This window comes from Scleropages formosus, chromosome 21 (assembly GCF_900964775.1).
Source record: "Scleropages formosus chromosome 21, fSclFor1.1, whole genome shotgun sequence".
Taxonomy (NCBI): Eukaryota; Metazoa; Chordata; class Actinopteri; order Osteoglossiformes; family Osteoglossidae; genus Scleropages; species Scleropages formosus.
Genome location: NC_041826.1, coordinates 5,501,579 through 5,522,065, shown reverse-complemented (window position 1 = coordinate 5,522,065; position 20,487 = coordinate 5,501,579). Strand labels below are relative to the sequence as shown.

At 47.2% G+C, this 20,487-nt stretch overlaps 1 protein-coding gene across 3 annotated transcripts; it reads right to left on the bottom strand.

Annotated features, from left to right (window-relative positions):
- Nucleotides 1–3,447: 3,447 nt before the first annotated feature.
- Nucleotides 3,448–20,290, bottom strand: LOC108924301 (TRAF3-interacting protein 1-like). 3 transcript variants are annotated; one of them, XM_018735592.2, is made up of 15 exons: nt 19,746–20,290; nt 16,659–16,727; nt 14,255–14,416; nt 13,765–13,893; nt 11,724–12,152; nt 11,561–11,635; nt 10,693–10,768; nt 10,497–10,517; nt 10,240–10,321; nt 9,656–9,751; nt 9,349–9,481; nt 9,151–9,187; nt 8,421–8,497; nt 4,644–4,867; nt 3,448–4,063 (listed from the first exon to the last, which is right to left on the bottom strand). In XM_018735592.2, exons 1-15 carry the CDS (start codon nt 19,866–19,868, stop codon nt 3,898–3,900), a joined length of 1,899 nt encoding a protein of 632 aa, XP_018591108.2. In that variant the 5' UTR covers nt 19,869–20,290; the 3' UTR covers nt 3,448–3,897. The 3 variants fall into 3 exon arrangements, with proteins under 3 accessions (XP_018591108.2, XP_018591106.2, XP_018591107.2); XM_018735590.2 differs by having other exon boundaries at nt 10,693–10,765; nt 19,746–20,289; XM_018735591.2 differs by lacking the exon at nt 10,497–10,517.
- Nucleotides 20,291–20,487: the final 197 nt, after the last annotated feature.

The following is a 20,487-nucleotide window of genomic DNA, read 5'->3' as shown; positions in this document are numbered from 1 at the left end:
GCACCGTGGCACTCGCTAGGGGGAAGCCCCCTGCGTCGCGGTGGCCGCGTGTGGGGGGGGAAGGTGGGCCGAACAGGGCCGGTGGTTCCGGAGTAAATAGACGCCGCCGCCTACGGACATGTGCTCTAGAAAGGGTTTCGGGCGGGTCGTTGGCTCCGTTCCAAATCCACATTTGTGGACCGTCCGAGGCGAAAGGAGACGATTCGCAGTCTGCTTACGAGCCAGGATCGGCATCCTGCACAGCGGGGAGAGGGGGCAGGGGTCAGGAGCGAGGGCCCGAGAAGGAAGGGGACGGGGACAGGGAGCGCGGTGCGTTGACACGCCTGAGCCCCCCTTCTCCCAGCTTGGCACGCGAGGCCCGAGGCCCGGTGTGGCACGCGTCCCGTCTCGCCTGCGCACGCTCGCCGGCACTCGACATTTCCCAGTCTCCGCTTTTCCTCTCCCTGTGGGTTTGTGCAAGATGTGGATTTAACATGCCAGCAGTTGGGTGCACGCGCTTCTCGGCCGCAGGAGAACACGCGCGGATCCCAAAGCGGGGGTCTGCGTGTCGAAGTGTCGTAGGGTGGTGGCAGCTCCCGCCCACCCCCCCCGGGCCGGCTTAGTTGGGGGGGAGCGATGACGGTTTACTGCACCGTTTCCCCATAATTAATATCTGCTTATGCGAGATCGACATTGTGAGACCTACATATCGATATGTATACCGATCTCTCACGTGATGACCGGTGGCACAGTGAGTAGCGCAGCTGGCTCACAGCACCTGGGTGGTGTGAGAGAACGTGGGTTTGATCCCTGCTCAGTCTGTGTGGGTTTTCTCCAGGTGCTCCGGTTTCCTCCCACAGTCCAAAGACATGCTGTGCAGGTTCCCCCATGGTGTGTGAGTGACAGAGAGAGATTGTTCTATGGGTGAGTGATCCAATGTAAGTAGTGTAAGTCACTGCGGTGAATAAGGTGTGTGGGCTCATAACACTACATAGTTTGTTGGAAGTCACTTTGGAGAAAAGCATCTGCTAAGTGAATAAATGTAAATATGATCTACCTATAATACAGTATCTAACAGTATCGACATTGTGGGACTCATGAGTGTAACCACTATTCAGCTCTCATCCCCCTGCTCCTTTTTTAAGAGCAACGTTCTTTATTCTGACTAGACGACCCATTCGGGTGAGCTGTACCACAGTGGAGGTTTACTACGTTTACTATGATTTACTGCCACGTGGTCATATGGCCGCCGAAACCCGAATCGGTGCACGCTTGCCTACGGTGCTTCCGGAATTGTCTGAGCTAACGATGTTTTCGGACTCGTTTTATTCCGCCATCAGAGCTGCGGTGTGAATCTGAGGTTGTTTTGTGGATGTACGCAGTGACACTGTCCCCGTACTAGCTGTGTGTTCTACTTCCTTCTTTTTCTAGCCTTATTGCAACTTGTTTTACTGTTTTTACTACATTTTTGCTACAATCCACAGTACACTGCTTAAGACTATATTTGGTTTTTCTGTTTGTGAAAGAACACTGTGGGAAGAAAGTGATGCCTAACAGTGTAGTGTTTCCTAGAGCGATGTCAAACGGTGTATGTGTGTGAGCTTGTTTAAAGCGATCAGTTTGTGAACAGTGTGCGGAGGTGGAGGTGCGCTGCATGTTCTCTGAGCTTATTCAGGCCCGTGTGTTACTCCGCTTGATAGCTGTCCACGCTGGTCACAGTCCCACAGCGCAGCTGGGTGACGGGAAGCAGGAGAACAGCTGCCACGAAGGTCCTCAGCGGTGCTTCTAGGGGTCCCCCGTCACTCATTCATCACTGAGGAGGCAGGTACAGCCTGGATAGGGAACCAGCCCGCACACGCTACAGGTCACCGAGTCACTAAAGTCCAGTACGTCCTTGGACTGTGGAGTGGATAAAGGGTTCAGTATCTCCCTCATTAGTGGAAGGTTGCAGGGGGGCCTTAGAACAGGATTAAACCAACTATTTGAACTCAACACTACTGCTGAAGGTGTGAAGCAATGAAGAATGTGATACTGTATATCTTTATACATTTTTTTTTTTTAAGGTGTCCATGTTCTAAATTTACACTGGATTTCAAAATAGACACACAGGACAGCGCGGCGCATTCTTTTATTGGAATGTCACATTTTATTTTACTCCACTACAAAAATTATAGTCATCTGTGAATTATGATAGACAAACTATACAAAATGTACAAATAAAGTTTGAAAGAACTATGGGTGATAGACATTACTGTGTAAAATGGTTCCCTTTTCAAAAAATAGTCTCTCGAAGAAATATGAAGACGGAAGCGAGTGCTTTAAAACCAAATCGAAACTGCAGTACATTCTCCTAACGCTCGTAATTTGAGACAAAAGCTGAACTCGATTTCATTCTAAAGCGTAAATATGGTGTTTCATTTGTAACAAAGCTGATTGTACGAAAATGTTAATGTACAGCTGCCGTATGTCACATGGTAAAAAGAAGCTACTCTTAGGTATAATATTTAGGTGATCATATTTACTTTTGCCACTTTTTGATCATGTTCTTTAACCAGTCATGTTCAGTATCGCCACTAGAGGACACTACACTAACAAGAAGCACTTCCAGGTTCGAGAAACAAATCAGACTATCAATTACGATACCCCCACATGCACCCCAAAAACCACAGCACAGCCATCTACTCACCTTATTCCAGTCACATTTGACCAGTGAACTTTAGCGAAGTGGCATTAGCAACTGCAGTTAAGCTTAGAGAAAAGGGTGTGACAGAGTAGAAGGCAAGTAATTGAGCACATGGCTGCCATCAGGTTATTTGCAGCTCGAAAGCTTCTAAAAGATGCTCGGCATATCCGTGTCATGAGCCAGTCCTTACCCTCCGTGCAGCTCAGCAGCCTTTCTACAGCTGTGTGGTAATGCCATTGTTTAAAGTGCAGAGGTGCTCATAAGGACAGGTTCGTCAGGGTCTGGGGGGACCCTATCCTTCAGCTCATTAGCACACGAGCAAACGGAAAGGCAGGGAAGTATTGCAAACACGGTACCTGCAGAAGTCCTCTTGACGAAACACTCCCCCGTCACTGAACCTTACGTGGGCACCTGACAAGTCTGCAGGCAAAGCCTTCCTTGGCAAAACAAGCCTAAGAATGCATTCGGCAGGACAAGTACGGTACGGTACACCGGCTCCTCACTTTGCAAACAAAAGGTTCATAACAGACATCCCCTGATTTAGTTGCTAGTTAGGCTGTTTAAAAGAAATTGAGCATACGGCTGTAACAAAAATACTTTCCAAGCCAGTATTTCATTATCCAAGTAAATTGAAATGACCAAAGGCAGGAACACAGCACCTCTATTCAGCCCTGACGTTTGCCATTTCATGCCATGAACATGCAACTTCCAGCTTGTCACTGATGGTAAAAACACTCACAGGTAGCAGATGTGCTGTGGAAAAGAGCTGCATTAAGGCGACAACGCACTCCTCTTCCGCTTGGGTGCATCTTACTGACATCTATTGGCTGACTGAAAATTTAGAGGTTGCCTTTGCTCCTTTAAATGAGAATTTTTAGAAGGTACATGACAACTAAACAAACAGGAAGGGTGCATCTCCTCAAATTCGTAACACACCTGCACGAGGAGCCAGCGTACACGTGGAATAGCGTGGCAGCAAGGATCGGAGCTTGCCGAATCGGAGGTGACAACGTCACGGGAAAGGGACACAAGGACATGTTAAAACCCCAAAAGTGCAGTTTGACTGGAAGGCACATAGATGGGAAATGGTGAGGGTGGGAGGGTGAGCGACAGTGTGTCTGGCAGCCAGCTAGCGCTGATCTGAGAGCAGCGCGGCTCCTTGCTCTCATTCCCAAGCGATACCTCACACGACGAGCGGGGACGGGCCTCTCGACACGAGTGCGCCTGAAGCTTCTTCAGGTGCGGGTGGAGAGACTGATGCTAGAAATGATCTTGTGGATTTTGTCCTTGTTCCTGAGAATGTTGGACTTGACGGCGCAGATCTTGTCCTGTTGCTCCCGGATAAGCTGCTCCAGCTGGGCCAGCTCTGTCTTGAGGGGCTCCACTGTGCTGTCCGTGATTCTGCGTGAACATGACGTCACTCCATGGGGTTTCATATTGCATGTTTTGCGGCGACACAGTCAGTAACTATTTCTTTAAAAAGCAGGATGGCGATTGGAACCAAAATTATTTAACATAATGACAGCAGTTAACTGGTCTTGCAATGAGTGTAGTGTCTGGCGCAGCAGCACAGTGAGTAGCACTGCTTTCTCTCAGCGCCTGGGTGGTACGAGAGGGCGTGGGTTCAATCCCCACTCAGCCTGTGTGGAGTTTGCATGTTCTCCCTGTGTCTGCGTGGGTTTCCCCCAGGTGCTCTGGTTTCCTCCCACAGTGAGTGTATTCCACTAATGAATAGATAAGTGACCTATTCTAAGTAGTGAATCTAGCAGTGTAAGTTACTGTAGTGAATAAGGTGTGTAGGCTGATAACACTACATAGAGTTCATTGTAAGTCGCTTTGGAGAAAAGTGTTTGCTAAATAAATGTAAATTTCTCATGTGCACAGTGGGCTGACTCATAGGTTCACGTCCCATCATCGCTTAACTTTTTATGGTGGTCTTAAACACAATGTTGCAGGGTTTTGTGTGAGTGGCAGACCCCACCTCTGCTCCTCGAGCAGGGACTGAGCGTGCTCCCAGTTCTCGTGGCGCCACGCCTGCAGCTCAACCTGCATGGAGTCCACGTCCTCCTGGATGTAGTCTATGATCTTGCCCAGGGGTAGGGCGCTGCGGCACACCATCTGGACAGAAGCTCGCAGGCGTTCCATCTCCCTGGAGACTAGGTCACGTTCTTTCTTCCATGCAGCGTGCGACAGCGGGATTCGCTCCTGCACACAGCACAGACACAGTATCACGGGTGACACCAGACCTGCATATGGAAAACTGGCTACCGCAGCAAAGTTTAGACTCATTCTTAAATACGTTGCATTTATGGAGAACATCCTCTGTCCATTAACTTTAAATGAAAACCCTTTATTTCAGTCCTCAGACTGAAGTGGTGCTAAACGGACAAAGTGTCAGCATCTGTGCCATTTGTCAGACCCAAATATCCCGCCTGCAGGGATTGCAGAAATGAAGCCTGAAAATAAACAGAGAAAGGACTTTATGCATTTTTCAGTTTTTTTTTTTTTTTTTTTTTTTAAATCACAAAGCATATTTACTTTAGCAGCAGAGAAGTTTTTAAACTGATTTATGAGAGGAAGTAAAGAACAGCTTCTCAGAATTTTTTCTTTGAGATAGACAGCTGATGGAGACGGGATGCCTTTTGCAGCGCTGCATTGTGGGTGGTACGCCACAACCCGTAGTGCCCTGCGCCGCTACACAAACACCCAGCACATTTACTTTCAGTCTGAGCTCAGCGCCCGCCGCACGCCAAGGTGCCGTGTGTTTGCAGAACCTGCCCCCCCCACCCACCCACCGCTGCATCGCTTACGACCTCCTTGCTCTCGGCTGATATAAATCAGTGGTTTATTGAGGCCTTTGTCAGGGTCTGTCAGTGCTGTGCACTCTTCCTTTTACTCATTTTCTCCTCGAACCAAGAAAAATATTTGTGTTGGGTGCGGCCGGCGTCGTCTGTGTTCCCCATCAGAGAGGGGCCGGGTTCCTGGAGCAGGTGGCGTTCAGTGGGGCCCGGCCCCCCTGAGGATGGACCCATCCAAACTTTCCTATTTTATCACAACAATCTTGCGTGAAACAGGGCACCTTGACACACCCGCACCTTAACTAATTGAGCAACATTAGTGTTTCATGGTGCTCACTTGAGCCAAGGCTATTTTGGCAGATTACCTCCTAATGTTAGCAGAAGTGTACGTATAAAAATCCTCGTTGCTCCGTGTTCTAAAGGTCATGCAGAGACGAGCAACATCGAACCTGCTCCTGCTTTTTCCAGACAGAGGCATTGAGGACACAGCGCTGAATGCAGTGCGATGGCCCCTCGCTGTCCTGCCTGCGTGCTGCGGGAGTGAGATGAACTGAGCCCTGACCGGCCAGATGATAAAAATAACACGAGTGCAGTGGAGGGAGGAGAGGGATAGGAGGGCCTGCTGCACACCCGCTATTCCAGCTCGCGCACACACCACGGCACTGATTACGCTGGCAGGTGTCCATCCTTACAGGGTATGCTTTATTGTTCTGGTATAAAGTCCCTTTCAAGAGACTTGATGTAAAACATGAACAAGAGCTAGAGACAAACACAGGGAAGGGGGTGTGTCAAAATAGCAACGGGGCCTCAGCTTGTGTTTCGTAACAGTCTCCCCTAATTTGAATCAACTGTGCAACTAATTTTAAAATCAGTGTACAATTTAATAGGAAAAAGCAGGCAGGTACAACTAAGGCTTTCCATCAAGTCACTTTAGTTTTTCAAACTCGGTGACAATATGTTACAGCTTGCAGGAACACCACGAACCCTTAGAGTAATACAATTATCTTGACTAAATGACAACTGCACCTCTCTGAATTCTTCATTTACAAACATTGTCAAAGGCCGAGAGCATTTTATAATAATCCGCTGCATAAGTGTTTCAGTAAAACTTACGTTCCGAATGCAGCTGGAAACAAAGAAGGGACGCACAGGCTATGCACTCAATTCACTTTGATAAGCCTATAAAAATTGACTGTTTGCTAAATTGTGGTCAGCTATGTGCACCATCATTTTTCTTAGTGATCAGTATGGTGCTGCAGGCAACTCTAGATCAAGAGCTCTGTCAAATCCTCTTATCAGGCAATATTTACACACTTAAGTCCAAATTCATGCAAAGTTTTGAGTTTATATAACAGTCAAACAACCATCATCCTTTTAGTTGTAAAGTGTGACAGATGTGCTGGATCAAAACACATTACCCTAAGAGAAGCTGCTCTGACAGGAGCACGACAGAGAGAGCCGAACCCCCAGAAGCAGCCACAAGACTCCAGTGAGCACTCTGCTCTTCCTCCACTCAGCGGTGCCCCCCCCCCCTTTTTTTTTTTTTTTAAAAACCGTGCCTGTTTGTTTATCCATCGCAAACTTTCATCAAGAGTAATTCGCTGGTGTAAAAGGAGAGCTAGAAAAGGCAGCTGCTGTGAGACCTCCTTTGACATCTAAATAAAATGTATGTTACAATAATATACAACACACATGTGACTGGGAGAGGTGACGGCGAAGGTCCACCAGAAAATATACAGCAAATTCTTCTGTCTCAGCGCAGGGACACATGTCAGACCGCAAGTGTTTGCAGGGATGTCGAGAGGAGTGTTTCCCCGATGCAACACAGAACCAGTCACAGTCAACTGCGTGAAAGCGGCGTGGGGAAGTCTGGCCCTTCCCTCACTACTAGTGCAGCTACATAGGACTGGAACTCTGCAAGGCAGTCACTACCAACTGACACACAGGAGCATCTGTACAAATGAGTCCACAGGCAGGATCTGTGACAGCACAAAGGAGGTAAGGGATGGCAAGCAGTCCTGTCCTTTCCTTCCCATCAGGCCCCAGCCCCAAATGGTGCAGCCATGACAGCTCCTGCTTGGAACACCTCATTGTATTCCGCCAAATGGGGGAGATCACACATGAGCGGCGGGCCCTGCCTGGACAAAGTGTTCCCTCACGACACTAAGCAACTCGAGAGACTGCACAAGATGAGCAGCTCCACCAGGAGTGAGAGGGAAAACCACCTTTACAAGAGTTGGTGAAATTCTGAAAATGCCAATGAAAAGCAACAAAATCCTTCAGTGTTCAACAGGAAAGGAGAGGCTACAAAAAAAATACAATCTGGAAGAAAGAGGGTGAAAAAGTAAGCCACATTTACTACGTGGTATGATGGGGTGGAGTGGATTTCTGCAGACAATTCATAAGCGATGTGCAGGAATGCGAAATGCTCTCCCTGTCGCTGTGCCTCCGAGGGTGAAAACATGCAAAGTGTTTGGTGCTGCTGGGCCTCACTGCTCTGGCTTGGAGGACCATCCAAATCCCTTGTTGCGCAAGGGAGTGTTATTCCATTACAGGAAATTCAGAATCTCAAATGAATACTAGTCAAGTGTCTAAGAAGAAATGTACAACTGAACAGATGCCGTAGGTCAGGATGCATTTATCTGCATGTGAAGCTGCACCGTGTGTATCCACTGTGCGTGTATGCTGTGTTCAGCCGCAGGGGCACAAGCTGCTGTGGGACCAAAGGGCTGCAGTTAGACGTCCACACAAATTATCACTGTCCCTTACTGCAGCCCACATACTTCTGCACTGCTTGTGGTTGTTCCAAGAAATCATGGAAATGCGTTTATCACGATGGTCCGAATGTTTGCCCACAGGCAAGGTATGTTCCCATTGAGCGGCTGCAGACGTGAAGCGCACCCCAGAACCACAGCGCCATCTACTGGTAAGAAGTTACACCTATCAGACTTGGCCCTTACCTGCTCTTTTGACTTTGGCGATGACGACGATGTCTCATAGTCTCTCTTGGTTTCAAGGATTTTTTTGACCAGTCCACCTGGAAAATGAAAGTAATGACAGAGTAAAGCCCAGAGAATGACAAGTATTAGAACATCAGTCTAGAACAAACTGTACTAAAGGTACAATGGCAAAGTGGTGCCACAAGTAGTGTTGGCACTGGGGTTATTACTGGACCATGGCCAGCATGGAGTTGTTTGGAGGCCCAACTGTATCCATAACCATAAGTGATTCATAACCTCAGTTCAAACACTGGAGGGAGCCAGATGCTCCAGAAGAGACTGCTGGGAAAAATGCTTGTTTGGGGGATCTGATCCAGGGGTTTATTTTAATGTAAGCCTTTACTTGCAAAACTGAGGTTTTACAAGTTTCCTTTTAGAGAAGTTCCTTTTCACCTGCCACTTAAAACTAATTTTAAATCATTTAACCAATTTTGGGTAATAAGTTCATTGTCATTCATCATTGAAACATGGAAATATGACAATTATAATCTCTTCAAGGTTTTTTTTTTTTTTTTTTTTTTAAATTTTACTTTCTACAACAATGCGTTCCCCAGGAGCATAATCACGAAACAGACTTGGCCACATCATCTTCTTTGAATACTTATTCACATTTCCAAAAACAAATCTTAAGCCAGTCCAAACCTCCCAGTGTATGTAGTCATGGTGGACAATCTTTAGTAAACTGGCATACCGTGTTTATCGTTCCCTTGTATTTCTGCATCAGGCTCCTGCGGAAAGGGAGAACTCTGTGAGAAGGGGTGCGTAATGCAAAGTTCTGCTTTGAATTGTCATCTGCCATTCCTGTAGCATGCGTGTGTATGTATGGCCATATATAAAAACTCTCAACTTGTCAGGTACAGAGCCAAACAGTGAAGGTGCGAACCCTCACCGCCTCCAGTTCAGGCATGTCAGAGGGGAGAGGTGCAGCCTCCTCCACCACAAACTGCTCATCATCCTCTTCATCCTGGGAGAGCTTCCTCCCATCTATGATCACCGCCGATGGGGGCTTTGTACTGCCCAGCCTGTGCAGAAGCAGATGAGCTCTGCTGAAGAGGGGGACAGGAACTGCTACCGGAAACCAGCGTACGTTACAAATGTCCAGCCCAAGCGTACCACAGAGCACGTGGGTGAGTAGAGGGCCTGTCGGACTGGTTCATCTCCCCATTCTGAGCACCCTGGGAACACCACTGTCTCACCTCTCAGCTGACACTCCTTCCGCGTTGCTCTCCTGTCTCCTCACGCGGGGAGGGGCTGGGCGAGCGCTGCTTGGGCGCGGTATCCTCCTGTTGGGGCTGCGGGGGCAGACCATGTCCATTACTCTCACAGCCCACCACACACAAGCCACACAATAGACTAGGGCTGATTCCTTTCAGAGGAAGGTGGTCACACGCAGCTCTTTGGCACTGCTGCAAAAGAATGCTTCAGAGGTGAGGTTACTGCAATGCTGAAGTGCAGCTGGAAATTACACGAGAGCATGGCGAGCCAAATTATTTGCTGTTGCGTGTGGTTCTAAAAAGGCACGGGGGGGGGGGGGAGATTTTTATCAATGAATTCCACAGCGGGTCCAAAACCCTGACCTGGGGCAAAAAAAAAGACACACACCTTCCTTCCCTACAGAGCCCAGCCTCCCTGCTATTTTCTCCCCTCCCATTGAAGTCAAATTGGCCATGCTGGCATCATTTCAGCTCTTGAGGTTTCCTGGGGTCATTACTGCTAATTGTAACAAACCGGAGCTTAACCTAAAGCCCCAGGCCAACCATCTCACACACTCTCAGCTGACCTCACGGCAGTCTGGGGTCTCTGGGAGTCCACCATATCCCCATTCTCCAGCGGGTTGTTCTTATCCAAGTGAGGCTCTGCCCCTGCAGACAAAACCCAGGAGAACATCATACAGGAGAGTCCAGGTATACTGAGGCTTTGCATTTAATCACTCCAATACAAGTGTAAAGAGTCTAAAAGATGTAACCTCAACAGTCCTGTTGTCCAAGACTACTGCTTTCCCATGCAGTAGTAGACTCATTACTTAAGAACACTAACCTCCATCACTGTCCGATTCATCTAAAAAACAAAAAAAGGGGTGGGGGTGTCTACATTAGCAGACAGAATATAGGGAAGTACACTTCTGTCTAGTACAATGAGGCAATGTGAAAAATCAACACTGTAGAAAGCGGAGGGGGTTTATTGCCCAAGGACTACAGTGATATTTGCAAATGAACACTCAGCTCTTACTCACCCGGCGCTCCCGCTTTGGGCCACTGCCGCTGGCCCTTGGCCGATGACGGTCGTGGTATTCTGGCTGGACTCTCCTGCTGGGCGAAGAGTAACACGCAAGGCAGAGGTGTGAGGCCTGGTTCATGGAGCGCAAAAGGCCCGGATGCAAAGCGCACTTCAAAGACGGAGGAACGGGCTGGGAAGGATGGGGACACACTGTGCTGTGCTTGAGTTAATTTTTCCTGAAAATATTCAAAACTGGCAATATTCAATTTGCATAAGTATTCAATACACTTGACAGAAAGACCTCATGAAGCGATAACTGCTTTGAACACAATTTCGGGCTCGTTTTGGCCTGGACTTTGACTATACCGACTCTACCGTGTATAGCGTTCATGTGTGGGGTTTAATACTTGTGCTTTCAAAAAGGTTATGCAGATTATTATTCTTAATATTTTCCACTGTGGAAAAAAAATGTCACCTTGCATTACAAGTGACCAATCAATAACAAGGGGTTGTCTGTTGTGCAGACAGACACAGCAAACGCAGGATGCACAAATACAGCTGTGATTACAGTCTCGCGGGGAGTGCGGTGAACTTTGTGGAAACAGCCGGTCACCACAACACACAGCTCCCTGTAGCTGACTGCTGTTTGGGGCTAGTGGTACTATTTTTATTTCGGTCGCAAATGTCAAACTGCAAGAAATGATGACTGAAGAGTTCTTAAATGTGCAGCGGAACAAAAATATTAGCTGTACCTGTTCTTCGGCCTCATGTGTCAAACTTTTCGTGTTGGGGAAAGGAAGCCATTCAATGACAGAAGAATTTGGTTCAAACCTGTTTTGTCTGTGACACAATTAATGACACGACTAAGGGAGGGCGACGCTCACCTCGCTGTCTTGTGTGCCGTTTCTGAGAGGCTGCTCAGCGGGCTGCTTGTTCGGTTCCTCTGCTAGGTCTCGATCCTAAAGAGAAGGGGACCCCCACAGTGAGCCCAGCAGCTGCACTTTTCCACGGGGGCATTAAGTTGCCAGTGAAGCTGTGAAAACCTACCTTTCTCTCAGCTCTTTCCGATTCCTTCTGCCTGTCCTCTGTGTCCTTGCGACGTTCTCGATCTCGATCCCTCTCCTTGCGCTTCTCGCGGTCCCTTTCTCTGTCCTTCTCCCTGTGTGCATCCCGCTCTCTGCCTCTGTCCTTGGCTTTGTCTCGCTCCCTGTCTCGACTCTTGTCCTTGCTGCGCTCCCGTTCCTTCATCCTCTCTGGCACTCGCGGTCTCTCCTTCTCCAGCCTCCTGCCCTCAGACTCCTTCCTTCTCTCTGTCTCCCGCGGCTTTTCATTCTCTGGCCTCTTGCCTTCCGAATCCTTTGTCCTCTCTGCCTCACGGGGTTTGTCCTTCTCCGATCTTCTGCTCTCCGATTCCTTTGCCACGTCCGACTCCTTTCGGTCCCTGCTGGAACTTTGCTCCTTGATGTCCCTCCTTGGCTGTAAGGTAAACAAGTAAAACATGACCCTACAAAGATTCAGTCCAACTTGCAAGGACAGCAGCAATTTCACATCACAAAGTGTGTATTGAACCTACTACAGTCAATCTTCATGTCACACGCACAGCAAAACCACTGCGAGGAACATAAAGCTGCATGTTTTAAACAGGCCCCATTGTCCTCGTCACCACTTATCCTCGTAGTCTGGCTCCTCATATTACACACAATTGTTATTTTTTTTCCAAATTGTGCACTTTTTTCAGTTAATTTCCTTTTTCTTTTTAACTGCATTATCTTCAATTAAGCTCCTGTTCATAGCAGCCCTACTCAAGACAAGTAGTTATTGAAATTGCAATGACTGTCCTCAGCAACTGTCTAAAATTCCTGCAACCTGCATTTCCACACTAAGTCAGCAGTTGGTAGTACACAGCACTTGAGCAGAACAGGAATGTCAACCGGATTAACTGAAGTCAATTCCACAGTGTTTACAGCACATATCTGGTGTTCCTGAGTGTTCCAAAGGGGCTTACACTGTTAAGCTACTTAGTTAGTTACCCTTTTATACAGCTGGGTAATTTTACTGGAGCAATTTAAGTACCTTCATCAATGGTGCTAGACAAAGAGGTGGGATCTGAACCTGCACCTTCTGAGCCCAAAGGTGGCAGATGTAACCATTATGCTAACCGCTGCCCAATAATAATAATAATAATAAAAAAAAGCCCCATGAACACACTCACTTCTTGACTTGCTCACAATTTAAAAAAAGAAACTTTCAGGGAATTAAAGTTTTGTAAACAAAAATGCAATTGCTGCTAGACACCAAAAGTAAACAGTGGCTGAGACTCAAAAAATAAATGCTACATCCAAACATGGGGACGTTAAAATAATAATGCTAATGAGATGACCACCATAAGTCTGGGTGGTTATGCCCCATGTGTCAAGCTGACTACCATCTTTATCCTTATTTACATTTATTTAGCAGACGCTTTTTTTCCCCAAAGCGACGTACATCTCAGAGAAAAAATGTGTGCATTACATTAGGAGAAAGAGACACGTAGTTGCAGACATGATTCTTAAGTACAGTGAGTTTCTTTCCACCATACGAACCAATGTACAGCACATGAGTAGCTGCATAAAACTCAGAAAAGACTAATCCTGATCACCTTCGTACAATTTTTTTTGAGATACACAAACATTTACGTACAATACAGGAGTAGCGGCTGTGTAAAGACTAGATTATTTATTAGACCTTCATCTGAGGTTTATACAGAAGCTAAGCGGTGACTAAATCAAGGTATGCCTGTTTCATTTTATTCACTTATACAGCTGTAAAGGTGACTGGATTTGCGAAAAGAAACGAGTTATGATCACACTTCGATCTCAGCTGCGCTGGCTGAAGGACCGGTGTCACACCTCAAAAGGTATCAATGAGGCTCCAATCGATCTGGCTTTATAGGCAAAAGTTTTCATTGTACAAAAGGAACTGACAACTTGTACACACGGTATCTGTGTGAGGATCCACACCCTGCACACAGCAGAGACACTGTGGCCGCTGCAGCGCCTTCTTTGTTATGCGCTGTTGCTGTGGCAACAAGCGGCCACGGCACTCTCACCTCCTTCTCCCTGTGGCGCTCTCTGGCCTCGTGGTTCTCTTTGTCTTTGGATCTGGAGCTGGTGAATTTCCCTCTTGGGTCCGGCTTGTCCCCACCCAGCACTCTCTTTACTGCGTCTTCACTGGACAGCTGAATAGAGACATTTTCCATTACCCACACTGATCACTGAAGACTTCAGCACACGCAGGAGAACTAAAGCAGGAAGCACAGTAACACAATTATAAAGTGGAGTTCAAAGCATGAACATCTGCTATCACACTGAATCCCTGCTTGTGCACAATGACATCAGCAAGTTCCCCGGTAAACCCAGGGGTCTAATTACACTGAATAAAGGCATAAATATTCCTCTTCAGCCTAACTGGAGAAATGTGTAGGATGAAAGGCCACTGGCTGTGTCTTCACTTGGCACAGCGGTCTGAACACACTCGCAACCCGGTGGTTGACGACGTGGACCGCAGCCGCGCCGTCGGCGCTACTTCCACCAGCTGACCTTGTTCAGACAGCACCTGCCGACGGCCTGCAGGAACTCGTTGGTTCGCTCTGCTTCGTGGCCCGCCACCACTCGCACGGGCCTCACCACCAGCGCCTCGCCGCTCACCATCGCTACCACGTCGATGGCTTTCTGAAGGAAGGCGATCTTGGTGTCTTTATCCTGCGGGACACAGAGAGCTGATCAGCAGAGACTTCATCAGCACCAGCCTTCAGCCCTTCTGCCGACTGTCATTTAGAAACGCACAGTGCCGAGAAACGCGTGGCACTTTGAGCGTTTCAAGTGATTAGCACTGCCTTCAACACTGTGTTTGCAACAAGTGAAAGTGGACAGAAACAAGACAGAAGCCATTGGTCTTCTGATCGCCTGCAATTCCAAAAAGAGCCCGCATTGCTTCTAGGCATAAAAGGATGTGGTATCCGCTAATAACGTGGCGGAAAATGATCAGAAACAGGATGTTGCTTGACTTTAGCACCACGCCTACTGCATCCCACTACGCCCACTGATGACTGCAAACTGCTACCTTCCCAAAATGTCCTTACTATGTGCTGCTGAAAGCAGCTCTCAGGGACACTAGTCTGGAACCATGTCACTTTGAGAGGGAGGAGGAGAAGGGGAGAGGGGGGGGAAAAAAAAAAAAAAAAAAAAAACACAGAAATGTGCCTCCGAATCCCCTCTGTGTAAGACATCACTAGGTGCTCTTTGTTCCTCTGTAGCCAGTGTGTGGTCGGTCGGTCAGTTAAGGGCCTATTGTGGCGGACATGAGGAATATATTCATTATTTATGCGCCACATCAGTGCACTTGCTCTGTGCCACAGCAGCATAATAATAAGATTAGGTGTGAGAGCTTTCTCTCTCTCTCTCACACACACACACACACACACACACACACACACAAAAGCTGTCCCTGACCAAGGTCTGCATCTCCCCTCCTCCTTCAATCTGTAGCAGTAATCATACTGAACAGCCATGTTCATCTTGGCACACAGTGCCTTCTATACACAGCAGTGACTGCGCTCCAGTCTCTGTCCACTCTTACATCCATCTGATGCTTTTCCCCAAAGACACTTACAGGATTAAGAGATGGACAATGTCTTACCCATAATTGTTGGGTAATTTTACTGGAGCAATTTAGGGCAAGTACCTTGCTCAAGGGTACTAGAGCTGGAGGTGGGATTCAAACCTGCAACCTTGTGGGTCCGAAGGCAGCAGCTCTAACCACTACGCTACCAGCTGTCCTGTAGTTAGTCCAAATTTCACTCTTCATGCCCAGACAGGCAAAAAAGTGCTTTCCGTTCCAGCACCACTGACCTTAAACAAATAGTAATTACAACGTATCCACAAAATTATATAATTTGCAAATGGACATTTATTAAGTAACACAGATGATGGGAAAACATGAAAGGCTGAAATGACTCAAGGATTTTAATCTAATTCTACTGTATGTGGGAAGTGAAAAGGAAAAAAACGTGGTACTGTACTTGATTTACATTCCAAACCTATAATGACATCCCACAAAGAATAAAATCCCAGAACAAGGCAGGTTTTTGAAAGTGGCCCAAACCTTTATAGGAAAACATTTTATATTTGAATATATTTCACAGTTAATTTACTCGGTGTTAATGCTGTCCCTTTTCATTTAAATTTCAGTATCTGCATCACGTTTCCTGCAAACAATACATGACTAAAAAAAAAAAAGAAAAAGAAAAAAAAAAAAAAAAAAAAAAAAAAAACTCTGCTGGTCCAAAATGTCTCATCTGTAATTTTATTATTGGCTTCATTTTAAAAAAAAACGCAGCTTTATAATCCTTTTAATATCCCACCTTATTATAGGCTGTGAAAGGCTGCACTGACTTTTACTGCTCATCAATAGGTTTTGATATTGTTAACTATTCCAATTCATCTCTTGCAAAAACACTACTTGAAGTGATAACTGAAACCGTGGTAAAATGCAACAAGCTCGTGCGCTGTGACGATCGGAAGTTGAGAGCACTGCTGCGCTGGCGTATTTCACCACTTTTCCCAATGAGCCGATGCTAAAAGGAAACACCTATGAAACGCTCATGGTGTCCAATGATGAAGAGATGAAGGCCTACCACTAAAGGTGTTCATTTTCTCCACTTTTAAACATGTTACACGTCCAGCTAGTTAATGGCAACAGAGTGTAGTGAAACTGGAGAACACTGGGCTCTAGTATATAAATCATCAATAAACTGACACTAACATGTAATAATCAAGGTCTAAGGTATATCTAAGGTACAGCTTTAGTATAACGACAAATACAGGTGATCGAACAATGGCTAGGGTGACAGCTCTGCTGACCTACTTACATCACCAAGTTGCCATTCAATAATAACGTTCATTAAAATATGCTCGACAGCTACAAGCCCCGGAAGGACAGTACCTTGACGTTTTCCGAATTCAGTTCTGCCTCGCCATAGAGGCCCTTCATGAAGCCGGTGGTCCGAATTACCTGTAAGCAGGATGAAGAGCACAGCGGTCATCACCAGGGAGCGGCTCTCTGGGACCAGATCTCACTCCTTTCAGTGGTATGAGACAACAAAGCATCTAGACACAAACACTCCGTCTTTCTGATGGCTGCTACGCTGTTTTGTGGAATCAATTTGAAACATGTCATATAAAACAAGGGGGGGTGGGGGGGTCATAGGGACAGGTGACTTGACTATGTAAAATAAGTTCAGACCATGAATGAGAATACAGTTCTGGACTAGAATATCACAACAGCCAACACCCAGTATTAATATATCCACTGTTACATTTCATTCAATCACCTCGGTGTCATTTAATGCTATTTACTGTTATTTGTATAACATTTAAAACACCTTATTATCTAAGTGATGTCAGACTGTCACAGCATAGTGACATCTGTTGAAACGTACACCAAAAATACACCGTGGGACACAGTACTTCTGCATTCCACACATTTTCTAACATGTTAATGCCTGAAAAGACCACCTTTGAGCATCGGCCTGGACTTCACACACTCCAACGTTTACACTGTCTCACAGCTCCCACTTGGCCCGTAAGAGTTAGGGCTGCCTCTTTAACCCAAGCAGAGCTACACCTGAAGCTTCGATCAGCTTTGATCGTGTTTGATGAACATGAACACGCATTCAGCACCATACATAAAACTGGTGAATGGCGCAGGAAGAATTTAAAACAATCAAACGATCGATTTATAACTCCTCCTCTTCTGGATGAAATAACAGGCAGAGAGGGCAAAAGGCAGTCTATGGCAGCTGTCACCTTTACAATCAGAACATGCCAGGTTTGAATCCCACTCCTGCTATAGTACCCAAGAACAAAACAGTTACTATGAACTGACACAGCACATACAGCAGGTACACCCTGCTGTACAAATGGGTAAATTTTACTGTAGTGCTGATTATCTAACACCAAAAATGCCTTGGAGAAAGAAATATTCATAATTTCCACAGCTGTGTCCACAATTTTCCATAATTTCAGAACTATTTGCTTAAACAATGGTTCGATTTAAAAAAATGCTTTTATTTTTACTGGAGACAATACTCAAATAAGACCCGTGCTTCTGAATTAGAAGCAATCATTAATTTAGGAAGAAAGCCTTATTAATAGATAAGAAGTAAACAGTTTCTTTCAACTTGAAGCACTGGTGTTCATCACTCGAGTAGGTGCATAAAACAGGACAGATGAATCCTGATAACCTTCCTAAAAATTTTTTCTTTTTGGGTACACAAACATTTACATAGAATACAGGAGCAGCGACTGTATAAAGGGTTATCTGGGTATGCTCATGAAGTTACAGTGCATGAACATTTACACCGTACATGACCTGGAGAGATCTTGGGCGAAGTGAGTTCGGAAAAAGTGAGTTTTCAGACCCTTCTGGAACGTAGACAGAGTTTCAGCAGTTCTGAGTGAGAGGGGGAGGTCATTCCACCACAACGGAGCCAGAACCGAGAACTTCTGCGCTTTACTAGCAATAAAGGTGCGAGTGAACCAGCAGTGTGACCATATTATCTCTAAGGGTCCTTTCTCTAACGCGAAGCACCTGGTCACTACAGTCTATCTTCGTGGACCTGGGCAGGGCAGCCATAGGGGGTGGATGAAGCTCAGTCCCGGTGGAATATGGGCGGCACGGTGGCACTACGCTTGGGTGGTGTGAGAGGATGTGGGTTCGATCCCCGTTCAGTCTGTGCGGAGTTTGCATGTTCTTCCCATGTCTGTGCGGGTTTCCTTCGGGTGCTCTGGTTTCCTCCCACACTCCAAAGACATGCTGTTCAGGTTCCCCATAGTGTGTGAGTGACGGAGAGGGTGTGTGTGTTCCACTGATGTATGGATGAGTGACCCAGTGTAAGTTACCCTGGTGAATAAGGTGTGTGGGCTGATAACATTACACAGAGTTCACTGGACATTACTTTGGAAAACACTTTTCTCCAAAGAACGTACATGGTCCCATCTTGTTTCATCTGAACAATGAGGCATTAAGTGTGAACTGGCAGCAACCAGAGGTGCGTAATGTCTTCCCATCTAATAGTTATTTCACAGCCAAGGCAACAAGGTGTCACACATGCCATGGGGCTCAGAAACCGCTCAACGGTCCTCAGTGGAGCTCCACACACTTACCGGGGACCAGGCCCACCATTTTTTCCCCTCACTTATGACAACTTACACACACAGAGCACAAGAACAACAACTGAATTAAACTCTGAGTGGTGTCACACATTCATTTCCTTATTCTGCAAGTCGTGCAAGTTTTTGCAATGTTGCTCTCGGGCCACTTCATTAACAGCCACTGACTGACTCAAAAACGCCTCATCATCGACATCGGGCTTTTGGTGCACAAGAATCATGTGACATGTTACTGCGATGGTGGAGGAAGCGCTGAGGAGAAATGAACATAAAATTTATAAAACAGACACGACAGCGCTCATTCCACCGCACAAAACACTCTTCCCGCACCTTTTCCTCACGGACACAGAGACGCCGGGTTTTGACTTTTTGCCCAGAAGAAGTAGAAAAGGCGCCCGAAGGGGAACGGGGGCGGAATCGAGAGCGCGCTGCGCGACCACGAGCTCGTGCCAGGAGCGGGAGAAACTAACTGCGCTTGCGTGGAAACGAGGGCGGCTGGATTCTGTGAAGGGCCGAAACGTCCGTTCGAGCTACGCTACGGCGGCTAACGTTAGCATCTCGGCGGGAGGAACTCGCTGGGCACCCTACAAACACGCAGAAACACACGACACACGGGGGCAAAAACGAGCCGCGCAGAGAGAGAGAGACACAGCGGACACACAGCAGCAGCAGGCGAAGAACTCCGCCCAGACACTCCGCGCTGCCAAACTAAACTAACTAAGGCGGTTAGCTGTGCGGCCAGCGCGAACCGCCCCGAGGGACTCCGCGGCTGCGTCCCACTGAGTCTGACCGAGCAGAAACGGGCTGCCTGCTGAAGCCCGGCGAGCCGCTCCGTCCCTCCCGCCCGGGCGGTTCTCACCTCGGTGATGATGTCGTGCAGGTACCGGAACGGCGGTTTGCTTAGCAACTTCTCCGTCAGAGGCGGTTTTTTGATCACTTTGCCAAGGGTGTCCTGGGTCTTCTTCAGCACAGACGCGTCCATCGCCCCTCCGCCCCGAACGAGCCGCGGACGGTCCGCTGTTCCCACTCTGCGGCGGAGCAGCGCTTCGCTCCCCACAGGATGTCGTTCTCCGCCGTTCCCACAATGCACCGCTCGCCCGCACTGCGAACGCGCGAGCCACCGTTGCCAGTAGCAACCGCTAACACTGAAAGAGCGAGGCTGGCTGAAGAGCGATTGGGTTGTTGGGCTACTTGAAAGGTTATGAAGTATAGCACAAAAGCTTACCTCTCCTGTTTAAATTTATTCCACTAAACACTGACCATGTGGGCGCAACAAATTGCCGCTAAAGCGAAAATATGTTCGTCTCTAAGCGTGTCACCAAGTACCCCAGCAAGACGAACGTGTGTGTGTTTATCACTGCTCGGTAATGCTAATATTGTTGTCCCCCCCCCCCCCCCCAAATACTGTTTGAATGCCGCAAAATGAACTTCTAGAATTAGAAGCAGAATTATAATAGTCTGTCTGTCTATAATTCCCTGCGAAAAGCTGGTGACACGAGGTTTTACTCTATTTAATAAGTAACAGACGGAGTGTGTAAAGTGTTCTCAAGCATGTCCAGAGCAGCAATACAACATTACAGCGCTCACACAGAGTTATGAGC

Coding starts and splice junctions, on each gene's coding strand:
- LOC108924301 (XM_018735592.2), bottom strand. CDS start 19,868: ATGGACGCGTCTGTGCTGAAGAAGACCCAGGACACCCTTGGCAAAGTG. Junction 8,498..9,150: donor ACAAGGGAACGATAAACACG/GTATGCCAGTTT, acceptor TTCATTTTCCAG/GTGGACTGGTCAAAAAAATC. Junction 4,064..4,643: donor TCCCTGCTCGAGGAGCAGAG/GTGGGGTCTGCC, acceptor ATGTTCACGCAG/AATCACGGACAGCACAGTGG.